This window comes from Glycine max, chromosome 5, assembly GCF_000004515.6.
Source record: "Glycine max cultivar Williams 82 chromosome 5, Glycine_max_v4.0, whole genome shotgun sequence".
NCBI classification, from domain to species: domain Eukaryota; kingdom Viridiplantae; phylum Streptophyta; class Magnoliopsida; order Fabales; family Fabaceae; genus Glycine; species Glycine max.
The window spans coordinates 31769198-31788411 of record NC_038241.2 but is presented as its reverse complement, the minus strand read 5'-3'; the positions used below and the strand labels follow the sequence as shown (position 1 = coordinate 31788411).

General features: G+C 36.0%; 2 protein-coding genes across 2 annotated transcripts; both read right to left on the bottom strand.

The window, feature by feature from the left end:
* Window positions 1–1167: 1167 nt before the first annotated feature.
* Window positions 1168–2297, bottom strand: LOC100776194 (polygalacturonase inhibitor 2). Its single transcript, XM_003524721.4, has one exon. The coding sequence runs from the start codon at window positions 2279–2281 to the stop codon at window positions 1274–1276; it is 1008 nt and encodes a 335-aa protein (XP_003524769.1). The 5' UTR covers window positions 2282–2297; the 3' UTR covers window positions 1168–1273.
* Window positions 2298–4821: 2524 nt separating this feature from the next.
* Window positions 4822–9359, bottom strand: LOC100776919 (probable WRKY transcription factor 35). Its single transcript, XM_006579964.4, has 3 exons — window positions 8341–9359; window positions 7189–7329; window positions 4822–5980 (listed from the first exon to the last, which is right to left on the bottom strand). Exons 1-3 carry the CDS (start codon window positions 8961–8963, stop codon window positions 5452–5454), a joined length of 1293 nt encoding a protein of 430 aa, XP_006580027.1. The 5' UTR covers window positions 8964–9359; the 3' UTR covers window positions 4822–5451.
* Between the last annotated feature and the right edge of the window lie 9855 nt (window positions 9360–19214).

Below are 19214 nucleotides of genomic sequence, written 5' to 3'. Positions count from 1 at the left end.
TCACAAATTTCAGAAAATAATATAAAAAAAAATATATATATATATATATATATATATATATATATATATATAATATATTATATATATATTTTTTTTTATATATATAATAATAATATGCCTTTCTTTTTTAAATACGCCTAATAACATTATTACAGTAATATTTATTATGAATCTTAATTAAATTTATATTTTAAAAATTAAACAACCGTAACACAAATAAACAATTTGTTATATAATTAATAAAAAATAACTAAAATAATAAACAAATTAAACTAACAGCAAAAATATATAAAGATAAAAAAAATAAACTTGTTATGTTGTGAGTTAATACAATTTTCTTGTACACAAGATGACCACCTTAAAAAAAAACATACAAAAAATAAAATATAACAATTTATAAAAAATAAATAAATTTAAAACAATTAAAAAAATAACATACCAGCAAGTTTGGGGGAGAATGGAAACAAAAATGGAGTGTTGGGAGGGGGGGAACAAGCTTGAGACAGAAGAGAGTTTGGGGGAGAAGGAGGGAGTGGGGTGAGGGGGGACCAGGGGGTGAGGGGGGACCAGGAGGGGTTGGGGTGGGGTAAATTCGAGAATTTACTGAATTTAATTACTTAAAGTTTATAGAATCTATGCATAATTTACTAAAGAAAGAATTTATTCAAGAGTCAACTTACAGAGAATAAATAGACTCGTAACGAGAGAATTTAATAATCATACTCATAAGTCTCTAGTGGTTGCAACAATATAAAATGACTTGTCAATGCCATTTAAGCCGACAACTATTGAGGCATTATAATTTTTCTTGTTTATAAGATGTAAAATAAATTAATTATTGATCTCAACCATTTATTCTTCAGTAATATATTTACCGAACTTTTCTTCTCACTTATCCGTGGTGTAGAATTTTTCTTTTTTGTTAATTTAAGAAAAGTTCTGCCTGCCTGCAGCTAAGGTTCATAGGTGATTAATTGAAAAAAAGAAGAAGCTAGTAGTGCATTAAAAATTGACAGAAAACATACACAATGTTTAAAATATACTGATAAACGAAAAATGTAATACAATTACAGTGTCACATACAATCATGTGACGCGTTGAATTCTTAGCATAGATAGTACTAAAAAAAATTCTTAGCAAAGTAGCTTAACATTATAGTTAAGAACATTAAAGAATTTCTCTTTATTTATTAAGAGAATTTATCTTATTCTTATACCCTTAATTTTCTCGTAAGCACAAGTGAACTATGTTCTTATATATGCTCCATTGAGCTCTAGAACCGTTTGCAGCTTGGAAGAGGAGAGCCACACAAGCACTTGTTATGAGCATAGGTAGATGCATCAAATTCTTGCAATTTACCACCCCGTGGAATCTTTCCACATAGATTATTGTAGCTCACATCCAAATAATACAGATCCTTAAGCGACGTAAGTCCCTTAGGTAGCGTCCCATATAAACGATTATGGCTAAGATCCAAGCCCTCCAAGGTCTTCGACAACCCTAGTTTTCCCAAATCAAAAGCAAACGAATTGTTTCCCAGATACATGTGCCGCGTGTGTTTCTCCGACCCGAACAACAATGACGCGTCACCCTCCAGCATGTTCTTAGACAAGTACACAAACTTCACGTCCAGCTTCGCCAACGTCGCCGGAATCTTCCCGGTGAGGCGGTTGCGGGAGAGCGACAACATCACGAACGACTTCGGGAAGTAGCCGAAGGAGTCCGGTATGGCGCCGGAGATGCGGTTGCCGTCGAAGGAGATTCCTACGAGGTTGGGGAGAGAAGGGAGCCAGGCAGGGAGGTTGCCAGAGAGTTTGTTGTAGGAGAGGTCGAGGAATTCTAGGGTTTTGATTTGGGACAAGAAACGAGGTATCTGGCCAGAGACATTGGTGTATTTGATATAGAGATTACGAAGCTTGGTGAGTTTGGTGATTGTCGGGGGTATTGTGCCAATGATGTTGGGGGTTCCGGTGATGGAAAGAAACTCCAGGTAGGGAATGTTACCTATGGAGAAAGGAATAGAGTAGGGTTTGGGGAGGTTAAGGTCGGAGAGGTCGAGGTTGTGGACGCGGTATGTTTGGGTGACGGTGTCACATGAGACACCTACCCAATTGTTGCAACAGTCAGTGGTTGGGAGCCATGAAGAAAGAGTGGTTGGGTTGCCAAGCTCTTTCTTGATTTTAAGAAGGACTTGTTTGTCTCGTGGGTTGCATAGTTCTGAAAGTGCGGAACTGAAGGATAGGACTATGAGTAGGAGAATCAGAATGCTTAAGCGTGACATCTTTCGTTAATTTGCAGGGATTTTGAATGAGTGTGGAAAATGGACGTGGATTTCATGCATGTATATATATGTATGTAATGGCATCACAGCGTGTCTCCTAATTCTAGTTAACTCGCGCTACGTACGTAAGTGGTCATAAAAGTTGTGCATGTATTTGCCCTCCCCTCCAATGGGCTATGGTCTTATTTATATAGTAATTCCAATGGACAAAACTTATGGGCTATGGTCTTATATTGGGTATAGTTTCCAATGGACAAAACTTAATTACCGATTGTGGTATTATTGGATATAGGTTCCAATTAAAAAAATATACGTAAATTAATATGAATTTAATTAATATATTTCTGCATCGGATCATGCATATGCATGTCTATCCTAGACTTCGTTGAACAGAATGTTACAATGAAATGATTAATTAATCATAATGTAGTGTAATACAATGTCTTTTGACGGAAAGAAGCTCATTGGCATATGTTACTGCGGATACTGACCATTTCGTGGTTTCACAAATCATCACACAGCTCATTGGTTTACAATGATGTAGTTTATAATATGTTTAATTATTCATCTCTTTTACTCCTATAGTTTTTTAGTGTCTGAAGTTTAATAAGTAAATCTAAAAAATTTACTTATTAAATTTGAGAAACTAAAAAAATTTACTAATTAACTATAGAAATTAGAAGAGATAAATTTAAAAATTATAAAAAATAAATAGGTAATTAAACCTTTATCATATTATACAAAACTTAATTACGTACAATATACTTAAGTATTTTTTAGTATTCTTTTTTATTTAATTATAATTGAAGTTTCATTAAATCTTAATTGAAGAATAACGGCATAAGCATTCTTGGTGTGACACCTAATTAATTAATCAAATTTTATCCTCTAATCATTTCACTCCATATGTCCATCTGTGTATACATGGAAAAAAGTCAAAAATTATTTTATTCCACACTCATTCAATGTGTATAATGTTAATATATGACTAAATAAAATTAAATTACAGGATAATTATAATTTACGTGGCCAATAGTTTAAGCGATTCGCTTCATAGAGATTTTTTTTTTATTCGATGGAAAGAAAAACAAACAAATTAAGTTCACCCTAAACTATCCGGAAGAATGATAGTCTAAAGGGGAGGAGAAGGCTGAAGCCCGCTCATAAAATTTGAGAACTTTAGATAAATATAATTTGGCAGGACATAATTGCAATAAGAAAAAAATATTAAATAACTAAACTTGAACAAAAAAATTAGTGATTAAAATTTCACATTAAACACTATAGAAGGATTAAAAATATAATTAAGGTTTTAGTAACTAAATGGGTTGATTATATCAGTTCATCCTTGCTCAAGGGCCAGTGGTAGCCTGATATGGAGTGATGAGCATGGATGTTATCTAAGGCAGGTAAGCTTTGGACTTCAGTCCAAACATGTTGGGCCTCCTGGACCCTTGTCCATTCAGGATCAAGAGTTAACCTATGGCTGGATTTTCAAAGGGTGGTGGTGGGGATATTTGGTCTTACCACATTTTTATTTGCCAAAAGATGGTTGGGAGTAACTGTTTGAATACAGTGTTTCCACGTGAAAATAGCATTAATATTATTCACAAAATTATTTAGTCCAAAAAGTTAAAAGAGCACATCTTACCAAATTAAAGAAAACAAAGCTATAGGCTTTTCAAAACATTTTTGGAATTCGGTGATCAACAAAACTTATAAAATAGTGAGTTCAGAAAAAAAAATACACATTTCTATTTACGATATCTTTTTGTAAAAGAATTATAAATATATACACTCACTTTCTTATTTATTTCCTTTTTCCTTTTTTTTTTCTTTTTTTTCTCCCCCTTTCTTTTTTTATATGAGAGTACTACTTATCATTTGTATTTGTTTCTTTCTCTACTTTTTTTTCTTCTTATCTCTTTAACTCATTCATAAGCATTTTAGATTCTTAGCTGTTACAAAATATTTACCTCTTAATATTTTCCTTTCTTTGGGAAGTTGCCGAACGCAAGTTATGGTTTTATATAAGAAAAATATTTTATGAATACCCATTATGCTATAAGATACATAAAAAGAAAAATATATATATAGATATTAAAAGAAATAAAAGATATTAATAAAATATTTAAATAAATAAACATTTATGTATTATTACTATTTATATAATATATCAATATGACAATATCATATACGAATGATACAGGAACTATAAATGTAAAGCTACATATGGACAAGTTGACTAGCCTGCACATGCAAAATGGTTAAAAGCCAACCTCGATTTGCTGGATTTTTTATGCTACCAGATACTACTAGTACAAACAATTTTTTTTTTATTCTGCACTAGTACAAACAGAAAAGACACAATAGAATCATCTTTGTGAAAAACAATAGCATTAAACTTTAAAACTATTAAACAGTAACATTTCAAGTAATCATTTAAAAGAAAAGAAAAAAAAAATAATATTAATGCAAGTCTTTGGATACTGGATAGTAAGAGAAGCAGAAAACTAAGGAATCAGAGCTTGCATGTCAAATTTAGAGTTAAGTTTTATGTTCTGTATTTATTAAAACGTGATCTATATGGAGACCTAGGGTCCATATATATATCATCACTCTACTTTTACCATACTGTTCTTCATGATCTACATCAATTTCATCCGGGAGGTAATTAATCTCAAATCTCCGAACCTATTTTAATTTCTCGTCATTTTCTGGAATAACCCACATGACCAAGGGGGAGATCTAAAATAATTTTTCCCACTTGAAAACATGAAAGGACTAGCCTCTCATCCTTTAATCATTAATCTACCCAGTGAGCTTTTGAATCAATAAAGTCTCAGAAAATTGTTTTTAACTGTTTAAAATCTTCTGTTCCTCGGCTTTTCTGTCCCATCCACCAATACTCCAAAAGGAACGTGGGACTCGTTGTGTGTGCTTCCAATCAAGCAGCACTCCCACATATAGAATCCTCATTTTCTTCCACTAATTTACCCCCCTTACTGTTATGCGAAATGACAGGTAAAGAGAAAAAGAAAAGAAAACAGAAACAAGAAAGGCGTTTTTATGATCTCCTCAAATCTCCCCCACATGACACATTTGAAATCAGATGATGACCTGCACCTATTAAAAGGCTTTTGTGAATATACGACCTTCTCTTAGATGCTTCAAACAAGGTGGTACTTGGTGCTGTTGTCACCTCTCCAGTCAAAGAAATGGAATGAATCTAAAGTGTTGGATTCCCTTTTCTGATTATCAAAACCTTGTGGTGGAGACAATAGGTTTACTGAGTCAGCAAATTCTATTTCTCCCAATTCTGCTAACAAACCCTGATCAAGTTGTTGGCTGTTCTTCATCTTAGATATTGGCTTGCAATAAGGGATTCCAATATCACTGAATTCTCCATCATCCATCTCAAGCTGCTTCTCTTCTTCCCTCACAAATGCACTGTTATTTACATTATTGCTGCCACTGTTGCTCTCCTCCTCCTCTTCTTCCTCATTCTTTGAAGCAGCAATGTTGTTGTTTTTCGATGGTTGGGATCGAGATGAACCAGCGAGAGCATTTCTGTGTGTTGGCCATGGATGGTTGTGCTCTGACGTGTAAGTAATGACCAACATGTTTGGGTCTGTTCTGCTCCTTTCAACTTGTTTCCTTGCTGGACAACCCTTTGAGCTGCTGCATCTATAGTAACCCCTACATGTGGTAACAAAGAGAGAGACAAACATAATTAATAAGAATCCATTAATGATACTGGTATTGTGAAGGACCAAGAATTCCATCACCTGCACCAATGACATAATGTTGCGTACCATAAATACAAATTGCTTGACGTGGGTACAGTAAATTTCTTCCAATATAATAATTTGCCATAGAAAACTTTTGGAATAATGGGATAACTTTACCTAGTTGTTTTTTGGACCTCTAACTGTGAGTGACCAAAGCACTGGGTGACAAATAATGGAAAAAACACTACAAGGGATATCATACCACATGTGCTCGTTTTCTTGCTCCCTTCCTTTGTCATCCAATAAAAATATGCATGATACATGATTGAAAAATAATGTTAATTTCATCTGTTGAGGTGGTCATTTTTCTTTTGGAAGGTTATAGGAAAGGAATCCTCAGAAGAAACAGGTGATTTAATTAGATCTTACTTCAAGATTGCAAGTTGCCCATGGTTTTATCAAGTGATTTTTCTAAAGTTTTTATAAACAAAAACATTATTGATAAATAAAGTACAAGGAAGTTGTCCCTGACATTTTTATGCGGTCATTCAAATTATAGTTTGTTATGTATGGAAAGATGGTTAGTTTTAATAAAAAAAAATATTGACGTTTATAATTAAAGTGATTTTTAATTAGTTAATATTGTAAAAAAAATTACACTAATAACGTATGAAAATTAAACTCTTTTACAATTATATTATACTTAAAACTTTTACTTTTATATATATACTTACCTTAATGTATGTGTGCAGTGAAAAGAATAAGATTATATATATATATATATATATATATATATATATATATATATATATATATATATATATATATATATATATATATATCCTTCATTTAAATTAAGTGGGGCTAGCAAATAGTTTAATAATCTAGATGTAAGGACATTATTTTTCTCATTTTATATAGGAGAATATGGTACTTTAAGTGTTTTTAGTGTTATTCATTAATTAAAATTAAAGCTTTACAATGTGAGTCTTTATTGCACAAATTGTCAAAATAAAATTATAATTTTAATCAAAAAAATGCAAAACCTAAAATTCAGTACTTAAATTTTGTCACTTTACGTGCTTTCTTTTGTTTGAAAGAAGTTAGGCAAAATCTTCGTTAAAATACCTTATCTCTTTCCGAGAAAGATCACATTATACCAACTTAATTACATACCTTGGATATGGAGAATCTTTAATGGGTTTCTGACCATATTTTCTCCAAGCCCACAGATCAGAAGGAACTACCTCGCCACTTCGTCTGCTATTTGGTGCAGTTGGTGCAGGAACACAAATCGACTTCTTTGCCTGGCTCTTTCTGCAATACACAACATTATCATCACTTACATTGTTCCTCTTAAAACTTTAACTAAACAACACATTTCATTTGATCATATTATTTATTATATACTAATACTTATTTTCTTCTCTTCTTATCTTTTATTTAATTATAGAAACAACAGTAAAAAGGAGTTATACAAACATAATTTGTCAATTATATATGTGTACGTACCAAAACAAAGTGCAAATGCATATATGATTATAGAGAATGTTTAATAACTCCAATTAAACTTTCTGGTTAATTAGTTGTTAATTCCACTGAAATAGTAGAAATTTTGTGGCCAAGTAAAAGGGATATAGTTTCTATCTGATGATCAAAGGAACAGGACATTTCAGGTGTGTTCGGAAGAAAAGTAGTTCACGATAAGCTTTCTTGAAAGCTCAGTATGTGACTCTTACGGTGACACCTATATAGCTAGCTCTTCTTTTCAGGTGGATTAACCCTATAAAGCCTCCGATGCACCATGTTTAGTCTTAATCACAATGAACTGTTTCCAACATGAAACTGATTATAATCCTCTAAGTTTTTATGACCAGATGCAGTCAACCAAACATATTTGGAAAGTAAGACAAAGGAATTACCTTACCTCACTCATGCCAAACCCTACTTTATCCCTACCTCAACATGAATTCACAAAAATTTAAGTTCCCAGAAATGACTCTGATTAATTCCATTTGGAAAATTTATGACTCCAACTTAAAATTAATCAACAAATGTAAATTTAATACTTTGACTCGATTCTTGGAACCAGTTCTCCATTTAATTCAACTACTAATTTATTATTTAGGTAAATACTAACCAATGTTTTAATCACATGGATTTTTTGTGCATACAATATGGCACGGGTTAAAAAACCAAGAGAAGAATATTTTTTTTTAGACGTGTAAAATTACGTTGTTTATAAATATTTTTACGTCTTCCTATAATTTTTATATTGGTCAGCAAAATCATATCATATAATTAATCAATTAATTAATAGTAACTCACCTTCTCTTAAGACCTGGATTCCTTGGAGATGAGATCTGCACTTCTGTGTTGTCCACCAAGCAATGATCTATAGAGGTCTTTGAATCAATCATGTTGTCACCTGAAATTACCATACTAGAAGGCTTGAGTGCCCTTGACAAAGCATCCACCGCTGGCGAGATGGGTAACTTATCATTGGGAGAGATCTGAATCATGTTTGAAAATATGCTGTTACATGGCCTTCTCATATCATCATCCTCAAGAATCTTCTGTGCCAAAACACAACTATTACTACTACTACTACTACTACCAGCAACAACCCCACCACCAAAACAAGTTGCTTCTTCCAATGCCCCAGAACTGCTCATTTCTGCAGATGAACTTGTTGTGATGTTAAAGTAGGCAGAAGGAGGCAAATCAAGCTCGTGTAGAAAGGGATCTCTCATGTTTGAGAAGGGATCACCGAAGTTGCTATTGAACCCTTCCAAAACACAAGAGAAAATCATGGGATCAGAAGAGAATTGCAAGTGACCACGAGAGAAGGGATTAGCAGCTTCAGATGATGGAGTTCCCGTGCTGCAAGTGCCATACGATGCACCACTAGCACGAATTATGTCACTTAAATCACCTTGATAGTTGTCCATAATTGTTGCAAGGGTTATTGCACATGCTTTTTCCTTAGAGAAAAGGCTTCAACTAGAAGGAAATTAGCAGTGCCATGTCTTGGAACATAGATGTCTTGTAGCCTCTAATTTGCAGAGTTTATAATATAGACATGCAAATCTAGAAATTTTGTTGTATGTGTGGGAGTGTTATAGGTTTTTTGATAATTAAGAGGTTGGGACTAATGAGAGTGAAAACTTTCTCCTGAGGATATGGGATTTATTCTGGTTACTAAGAGGCAAGAAAAAGCATATGAACAGGTTCTCGGAGGTTGAAAACTGACTGTTCTTTTCTCCATATACGCACAGAAGAGAATTGAAAAACACAGACGCTGACTTTTGACACAAAATGGCTCCAAGCACTCCCTTTCACACGCAACTATTTTATTAAATACTAACAAGAAAACAAAAATGGTAGGACTAATATAAATATAAAATGAGTGTTAGAGGTGGGATATAATGAAAAGTATTTCTTATACACGTTAGGTTATACTACACTTCTCACACGCCAATGAGAAATTAATTCATGGGTATTTATAATAAATACGTACTGCACTAATAATCTATTTCTTAAAAATAAAAAAATGTCATAATCGTCAACAGTATATTATTATTTAATAATTTATTTATCATTAAGTATGAATAAAAGTTGTGGAATTTTAAGTGTGGGAATAACACTAATTTATCTAACACTATCATTAAATCTTAAAAAATGATGCATTATGTTCTGTTAATCATTATTAATTAATAAGTATTAATTTCTTTATCTTTTTCTCTCAGTTAAAAGAAAATTACATAATAGTCACCCCTCCTAAAACAATTGAGGAGAAATAAAAGAGGCGACAGGTAGCCGCATTTATCGGAGAAACCTTTCGAACCATTCAATCTGACTCCCTCATTTTTTTATTTTATTTGAACATATAGTATAGTAGTATATTGCAGCTATGTAAGGATTTTTCTTCATTCTCACAACTAAACAATGAGATTCTTTTAATGCAAAATTTAAGGTTTTTTCTTTAATTAAAAAAAAAGGGTTTTAAATTATGGTCACAGTCATAATTACGGTGAGTCATAAAAATCCTTATATTACTACTAATTGAGGGAAAATGTTATCTGTAATTGCAATTGCATTGATAGATCAAAATACCTTAATATTATAGCAGCAATTATAATTGCGAAACGTTATTTAAAATCATACATTAATTAAATGCATATTGAAAATTGGAAGTTCCTCAATTCTTTGGCCCAACAATGCCCAACGTCCCCCACCATCCCACTATCTTCCCGACATTGCATAAGAGCTCATATGAATGCGAAGTAGTGGAACATGACTATAAACCATTAGCAACAAGCACCTGCGAATTGCAGAATTTGATACAGAAGTGTTCCTTGCTAGAAAGCACGGACACTTTAGATGTAGGACACCTTTATAACACCGAACTCCTTAAACACACGGCAAATAATGTATTGTACACTTTTTTTGTGGTGTCCAATTTTTTTCTTTTAGCTTGGATATGCTTCAAACACTTCTCCAAACAACTGAACCAGCAATGGACACTTCTCTAGACACACAAAAAACACTTTTTTAGTTTTTTTTATCAAATCTTTTAAAAATTAACCTAAAACATTAGATTATAAAAACTTCTTTTTTAAATTAACCTATTTTAATAGCCTTTTTCACGTAATGTTCTGTCACCATCTGTTCACATTCTAGAGCCCACAAGTGTCACTGGTTATTTCCATTCGTCATTGCCTTGTCGACATTTGGTTGTCTTGCTTGACTGAATTTGCGGTGGTCCCTCTGTTCATTACTTCATCTTATTTTTCTTTAGTTTGTTAACTTTTCTTTCCTTTCGTGCGTTTCTGATACATCCTTTATTTGTCTTTATATAAATCTTAATTATTAATTTATATTTTTGTGATATATATATATATATATATATATATATATATATATATATATATATATATATATATTCCTTATTTTCTATGTTTTAGATTTTAGTCGTATCCTAATGTGCATGTCCTCTATCCGTATCTAAGTTTGTGCTTCATAGGTTCCTTGCACGCGGTCAAATGGAAAACATCATCTTTTGCCTCAAAGAGTGTCATCTAATTAAATCTAGGAAGCACAAGGTTCATACAAGAACTCTCTCACGCACACACTCTTATCCTTTTAAAGAAGATTTCTCAAATGAGATTGAGAATGAGAATGTTTCAAGTATTCCTCTCTCTATATATATATAATGGAGGAATGTAACTTCATACATGAGTGAACATTAGCTGTTTGTCTATCTTTCCAAGAACCTTCAAAATGGGATAATGGTGATTTCAAGACTACTCAGTTAAATTCCTAGACTACTAACATGCATAATTGATTTTCACTCCCTTAAGGACTGGTTAACCTTTTCCTTAATATATTGCTCCATCAATTACGGAAAGAATTCCAACATTACCAAAATAAATGCTCATTAAAAATTCTCAAACTTGTTCTGGACTAAGCCATTAATTCTGGTTTCAATCAATTGTCTTATCTTATCTGATTATCAATTTTATAGTTCTAGTCACTACTACAGTATTCTAATATTCGGCGCTCACAAAACATTAGTCAATAATTCTCCGTAAACGTTTCAGATGCATTATCCAAATAGTACATCTCCATTAATGACGAAATGACTATGGAATTATGCAAAAAATATTAATTGAGACAAATTAGTGAATGATCTTATTCGTATTATCGAAGAGAAGCGTGCGTGGTTGAGAACATCCAGGACCACTTACTTCATTTAAAGTCAAAATGAATTCACCTCACAAGCCATATGGTATATATGCATTTTCTCGTGGTTGAGATCATTTCTTTCTATGCAAATATCATCTGCTTTCAGAAGCCACTCTTAATGGGAATCAGGCCATTTTTTTCATCATTTTCAGAGGTCATTATTCACAACTATGAAGTATGAAAGATATATATAAATGGACAGGTTTATTAGGAACAGAATTAAGAGCCAAAGAATGCTTGAGAGGGTTAAAGATGGCTTTTTAACTTTTAAGGATAATTAAACTTCTACAATGATTTTGATAAGACTAGGATCGATACAATTAACTGGGAAATACTAATATATATGTCGGAATGGTAAAGGACAATGATTAATTAGTAAAACTAGGAAGCCTAATCTAAGATTTGTTAGTGTAATATACTAAACTTTATTTTTCTTAAAGGATTCTCTTGACCTATTATTTGGATTCGTCTTGCGAAAACATTCAAAGTTGATATGCTTAAATCATCTTGTTAATATATTGACACATGTACACGATAAGACATCGAGGGCCTTGATTGTTACTTTTTTACAATGAGGTTTTGAAACGTTTTCCTCCCCATAATCCTGTTTACAATTTGAAGAATTCACGTTTAAGTTTCGATGGACCAATGACCACGACGAGAATCACCGACCTATATATTTATTATCTTTGACGAGACATTTTGAGAATCTACTACAAGCACAGTGAAAAACTCGATCACCTCTAACTTTTCTTTCTCTTCTCAGGACCTTTTGTCATGCTAGGTTTTGATTTTGACATCATACGTTCCAAAAGAGCTACTATTACGCCAACTATAAATGCTACTGTTATCTTCCCATACAATATCCACATAATAATCATATGAATAGTCAACACCTCCCCCCCCCCCCCCCCCCCCCCATTAACATTTGTTATACTAGAATTGTGAATCTGAACAATACTACCCATGTGGCTTTACTTTATTATTTAACCATATGAATCTGTATCATAATAAAATTGGTCGATTTCAAATGGTTGTATATCTGTACTGGGTTCGTGATCTTCTCCCCATCTTGATCATGTCTGGGTTCAAATCTGAATTGTCAAACTTTTCCCACCTCTTCTCTAAGTCTCTGACATCATAGTTTATATAAGGTTTATAAATTTTCACAAATAAATAGCTCTTCTGATGGTTTGTTACTTTGCTACTTACCAGATGTGTAACACAACTCGAACAAGCTTGTTTGCTACTATAGTAGAGCTTCGTGTTGTGTAAATTAGGAATTTTCAAGAATTTTCGAAAAATAAGATTTTAAACAAGATATAAATATGTGTTGTTTATTTTGTTTTATATTTTGTGAGCATAACTTGCGTGGTATTTTGTCTCGCAAAGTCATTATTATTGGCAAGAAACACTTGCTCCACGTACGTTTCTGCATGACATGCCGATCGATCACACAAACAAATAACATTGCACTGGGATTCTTCTAGTCCCACCCATACTCTAACAAGGATTTTGTATTCCCAATGAGGATCATCAGCATCCTATCATGTGCAGCAGGCCATCTAATTTAGTCGTATTCATATATAATAACTATTATGTACGTATAAAATATTAAACATGTGACCACTGTAAAGTTTCTGATTAAACTAATAAAGTGTTTAAACCCATATACACTAAAATAATCTTAAGATGATGCCTGTGACAAGCATGTTCATTGGCCAAGGAGGGACACTTCAATTCATGACGCGTGGATATGTCATCCTCTCACACGCAGCTTAACGGTTACTAGCTGGTATGCTCATCTCAAACATGAAAAATCACATCCACCTAGAAGCAATCTCAGTTATGCAGCTTCTACATTTTTTGATCTTAAGATGTAGAGAGAAAGTGTTAGATCCGCATTCAAACTTGGTTTCAATTTTCAAACATGCACTACACCGGTCACGGTCCTTGAAATTCAATTAAGAGTGTTCTATTTAGTTTAACCCAGGAGAAGAATTCATACTTGATTGTAAACAACTTTGAATAATTTTTACATTAAATTCAAAATTTTCTTGAATTTTACTTCTAATTTGATTTTATAAGAAAAACATTCAAACATAAATTATATCACTTCAAAATCAATTTTAATCAAAATCAATTATATTTAAAATTAATTTTGTCAATGTTCATCCAAACGCATGCTAAAAATAACAATAATTGATTTTTATTACAATAAATTTTGATTGTATAAAAATATTGATGTTTGGTTGGCTTATAAGTAAAATTAATTTTGCTTTAAAGTTTAGTTTAGCTAGAAGTAGGGGCGTTTGTGACTCAGTTTGATAAGATTTTTTTTATCAAAAATCACTTGAATCAAACTTTAAAACCACATACAATTTGATTTGATTAGATTTTTATTTAAAATAAAATTTGAACTAAACCAAAGCAATCTTTTGCTGTTTAATTTGGTTCAGCTTTTGTGATTTTTGTTGCTATACCATTGTTGGACCTTTTATAATGAAAATTAATCAAATAAAGTCTCCATAATTACTGACATATTCATATTTTCAAGTAGTTGTCATATTTTTGTTCACATTACGTATGCTTTCATATATACTCTATATTTCTGATGGTACAACCATCTAGTTATGCACTTAATTATGCTTGTTCTATTATCTCATTGCTTCTCTTTCTCTCTATTTAGTTGTTAACAAATTCTCAATGCTAATTAAATGTGCTTAAGTAAAAACATATCCTACACACCCGACACACGACAGTAACAATGGACCTAAGATGGAATTAATATGATACTTTAAAAGGACTACAAGCAAAAGGAACATAGGGTTGTGACTCTAATTGTGCTTTAAATTCCCCCAATTTTTATTTCTATTGACTCCTAATTTAACTTCAGCTACCAATTAGCTCTCTTAAAATTATCAACAAAAATTGGTCAAGTTCTATCTATCGTCTTTTCTCTAATTAAACGTCTAGCTTATAATAAAGGATTAATTTGAAATTAGGGAAAAGCAAGAAGCACTTAGAGGATGATATGATTAATAATTTTTAATCCAACTGAACGTAAGAACGTTCTTGCACTGTTCAACAGATAGTATATAATTAATTAATTAAGCATTAAAGTGATCGATTCTAATATTCTATGATATAGATTAATGCAGTGAAATAATTCTAGAATGAATAAAATAGGAATCCGATTGAATGGAGAATTGGGGTTCACAAACACAACATAGCTACATCACAACCCTAACTGAAGAAAATTAGCTAGCTATATGGGTACAAACCAGAAAACATAAAAGTTCAGAAGCATAAAGAGCTAGTATAAGGGAGAAGAAAACAATTACAATTTAAAACCCTCGTGGTGCTTCTCACACGCTTGGAGTGGTGGCTCATGCTCAAAAGGCAGATTTGCGAGAAAGGCTGAGACTTGCGAGAGACGAGAATGGTGGTTCAGCTCTGGCTTACGGTGGCTCTGGGCTCTGGCTCACGGTGGCTAAGGTAGCAGATCTGCGTAAAGGCCGAGACTTGCGATAGTGGTGCTCACGTTGGCTCTCGGTGGCTATTAACGTCTCACGAGAGAATGAGATACAGAGAGAGCAGAGACAGAGAGGTTGAGCGAGAGAGTGAGGGACGAAAATGAGAGACCACAGAGGTTGATACGGAGGAACAAACACTGCAACCCACTATAACAGAGGAACGAGCTACTACAATGGCAGCAAATCAGGAAAATGCAGAGGCAACAGAACAGAGGATACAATTAGCAAATAGGCCCAAAAGACTAGTTATTAAACCATCATACCTGAGAGATTATGTATAAGGGGCGAGATAGGAATTTAGCTTGGTATTTTAGCTTGCTTGATACTTGCTTGGTAGTGGGGGACAAGCTTAACGGATTCTGATTCCTTGAGCTGCAAATATCCAAATTCTGTTAGAAACCATAGTATAAATATATGTAAATAAAATCAAGCAAAGGGAATGAAAAATGAGAATTATCTTTTGAGCTTTTTCTTCGTTTTGGAGGTCCCTGGTTCCTCGAAAACCAGTTTCCTTTGCCAACCCCGTATCAGTGGTGCTTTCATTGCCTCCCATGTCTGGCCCTCACTACCCAGCAATTGTCCTTATCTCACAAAATTGACGACCTTATCCACCATCTCGCCCACCCCACACCTGCCATTCCCTCTTCCTTGCCTCGCGTCTTTCCCAATCCTGCACAACAACACAGACTCAAATTAGAGGTCCCCCGTTTCGATGGGACGGACCCCGTTGGCTGGATTTTTAAGGTCAATCAATTTTTTGATTACCATGGGACCCCTGAGCACGAACGTCTCCAGATTGCGTCCTTCTACAAGGAGGGTCGAGCCCTCTCATGGTTTCAGTGGATGTCCGGCAACGCGCAATTCACGTCGTGGCCGGCGTTCATCCAGGCGCTTCAGACCAGGTTCGCGGCGTCTCAATACGAGGATCCCATTGGAATCCTTTGCAAGCTCACACAGAAAACCACAGTCACCAATTACCTGTCGGAGTTTGAGGATATCGCGAACCGCATCGTTGGCATTCCCCCCACCTTCCTCATTGGCTGTTTCATTTCCGGCCTCACGCCGGAAATCCGCCGTGAAGTCCAAGCCCACCAACCCCTTACCCTCACCCAGGCCGCGGGCCTCGCCAAACTACAGGAAGAAAAATTCCTTGAGTCGCGACCCCTCCTTCCCCCTAGCCGTCTGCGACCACCCTCCGCCCCTTTTTACCTCACCCCACCTCTTCGTTCTCCTTCACCATCCTCTTTTCCCTCACCCTCTCCCAAACAGAACCCTCTGTTACCCTCCCCAAATCCTCGCCCCAACCCACCCCCGCCGTTCAAGCGCCTCACCTCGGACGAGATAGCTTCTCGCCGAGAACGAGGACTATGCTTCAGCTGTGATGAGAAATACCATCGAGGACACCAGTGTGCCTCTCGGGTATTTCTCCTTCTCGCTGAGGACGGCGACACCCTAACCATCCCTGACTCATCTCTTATAAACAACCTAGACCCTGACCCAGACCCACCTTTTGACCCGACCCATAACCCTGACCCGTGCCCGGCCCAATTGAGTTTGATTCCATGGCGGGCCACCTAGCTCCTAAAACACTCTGTTTCATTGCCACGATTGCCAGCAATGATGTAGTGCTCCTTGTAGACGGCGGGAGCAGTCATAACTTCATTCAACAGCAGCTAGTGACTCAACTGAGCCTCCCTTGCAAAACCACAACCCCCCTGCGTGTCATGGTTGGCAATGGCAACCAACTCGAGTGCAACACCATTTGCAAGGACATTCTGGTCACCATTCAGGCTCACAATTTTCACGTTGACTTATATGTTCTTCCCATTTCCGGCGCGAACGTGGTGTTGGGCGTTCAATGGCTGAAGTCCCTGGGACCAGTATTGAAGGACTACAATACGCTCCTCATGAAGTTCTTTCATAATGGTGGTCTGATCACACTACAGGGAGACATGGATGCTTCCTTGACTTCACTATCCTTCTTCCGCCGTTTATCCCGAAAGCCCGATAATGCCATGTATTATCATATCACCCTATTACCAGACCTCAATTCAACAACCCACCCTCTTCCTCAGCCCGTCCAAACACTCCTTGACAAATTCGACTCCTTTTTCCAACCCCCTAAGTCCCTCCCACCTCCGAGACACACTGACCACCACATTCATTTGTTACCACACGCAGCTCCGGTCAACGTGAAACCTTATCGATACCCTCATTATCAGAAGCGCGAAATTGAAGAGCAGATGGATTCGATGCTTCAGAGGGGACTCATTCAGCCAAGCACCAGTCTCTTTTCATCTCCGGTGCTCTTGGTTAAGAAAAGCGATGGGTCGTGGCGTTTTTGTGTGGATTATAGGGCACTAAATGCCTTGACAGTGCGTGACCGGTTCCCAATTCCGACCATCGACGAGCTCTTGGACGAATTAGGCGGAGCTTGTTACTTTTCGAAGCTTGACCTTCTGCAGGGGTATCACCAAATTCGAATGCATCCCGGCGACATACCGAAAACCGCTTTTAGGACCCATCACGGTCACTATGAGTTCAAAGTCATGTCGTTTGGGCTCTACAACGCCCCTTCTTCATTTCAGGCCACTATGAACCAGATTTTCAGGCCGTACCTCCGTCAGTTCATCATCATCTTCTTCGACGACATTCTTGTTTATAGTTACTCCATGGATGACCATTTGCACCATTTAGAGCTTACATTCCAGGTACTGCTTGCCAATCACTTCATCCTCAAGCTTTCTAAATGCTTCTTTGCTCAACTTCAGGTAGAGTACCTTGGCCATCTGGTCTCACGTTCCGGTGTCGAGCCCCTTCCTTCCAAGATCACTGCCATTCAGCAATGGCCTGTGCCTCAGACCACCAAGGCAGTTCGTAGTTTCCTGGGCTTAGCAGGGTTCTATCGTCGCTTTATACGAGGGTATGCCACCATTGCTGCCCCTCTGGTCAAAGCAACGACCGTTGACCCTTTACAGTGGACGCCGGAAACTCAACTTGCGTTCGAAAATTTGAAGCAGGCGTTATCCTCTGCCCCAGTTCTAGCCTTGCCGGACTTCAGTATTCCCTTCACAGTGGAAACAGACGCTTCGGGTGTGGGTATGGGAGCCATTCTATCTCAGAAAGGTCACCCAATTGCGTTTTTCAGCAAACCGTTTAGCGCCAAATTACTTCGCTCATCCACCTACGTTCAGGAACTCTTTGCAATCACGGCCGCCATCAAGAAGTGGCGCCAATACCTGCTGGGTCACCGATTCATCATTCTGACGGACCATAGAAGCCTTAAGGAACTTCTCACTCAAGCTGTGCAGACACCGGAACAACACATGTATTTGGCCCGTCTCATGGGCTATGATTATCAGATTATGTATCGATCAGGAGCCCACAACCAAGCAGCAGATGCCTTGTCGCGCGCTCCTGTTAGTCCCTCCACGCTCTACATGATTCTTTCAGTTCCCTGCTTCACCTTCTTGGAGGAACTCATTCAACAACTGAAACTCCATGATGATTATCTCCGACAACGTCAGAACATCACGACTGATCCTACCAACTTCGAGGGGTTTACCTTGACTGAAGATTTCATCCTCTTTCGCAATCGAATTTGGCTTCCTCGCGATCTGCCCATCATCCCCACTCTGCTCCGAGAGTACCACGCTACCCCTACTGGGGGCCATGCCGGAATCACCAAAACTCTGACCAGGCTTTCTGAGAACTTTTTTTGGTCAGGAATGCGTAGTGATGTCTCCACCTTTGTCGCCAATTGCTTTGAATGTCAATGCACAAAATATGAAACAAAGAAGAAGCCTGGCCTATTATGCCCATTACCAGTTCTCCAGCAACCTTGGGAGGATCTCTCCCTTGACTTCATTACGGGGTTACCACCTTACCAGGGCCATACTGTAATACTTGTTGTTGTTG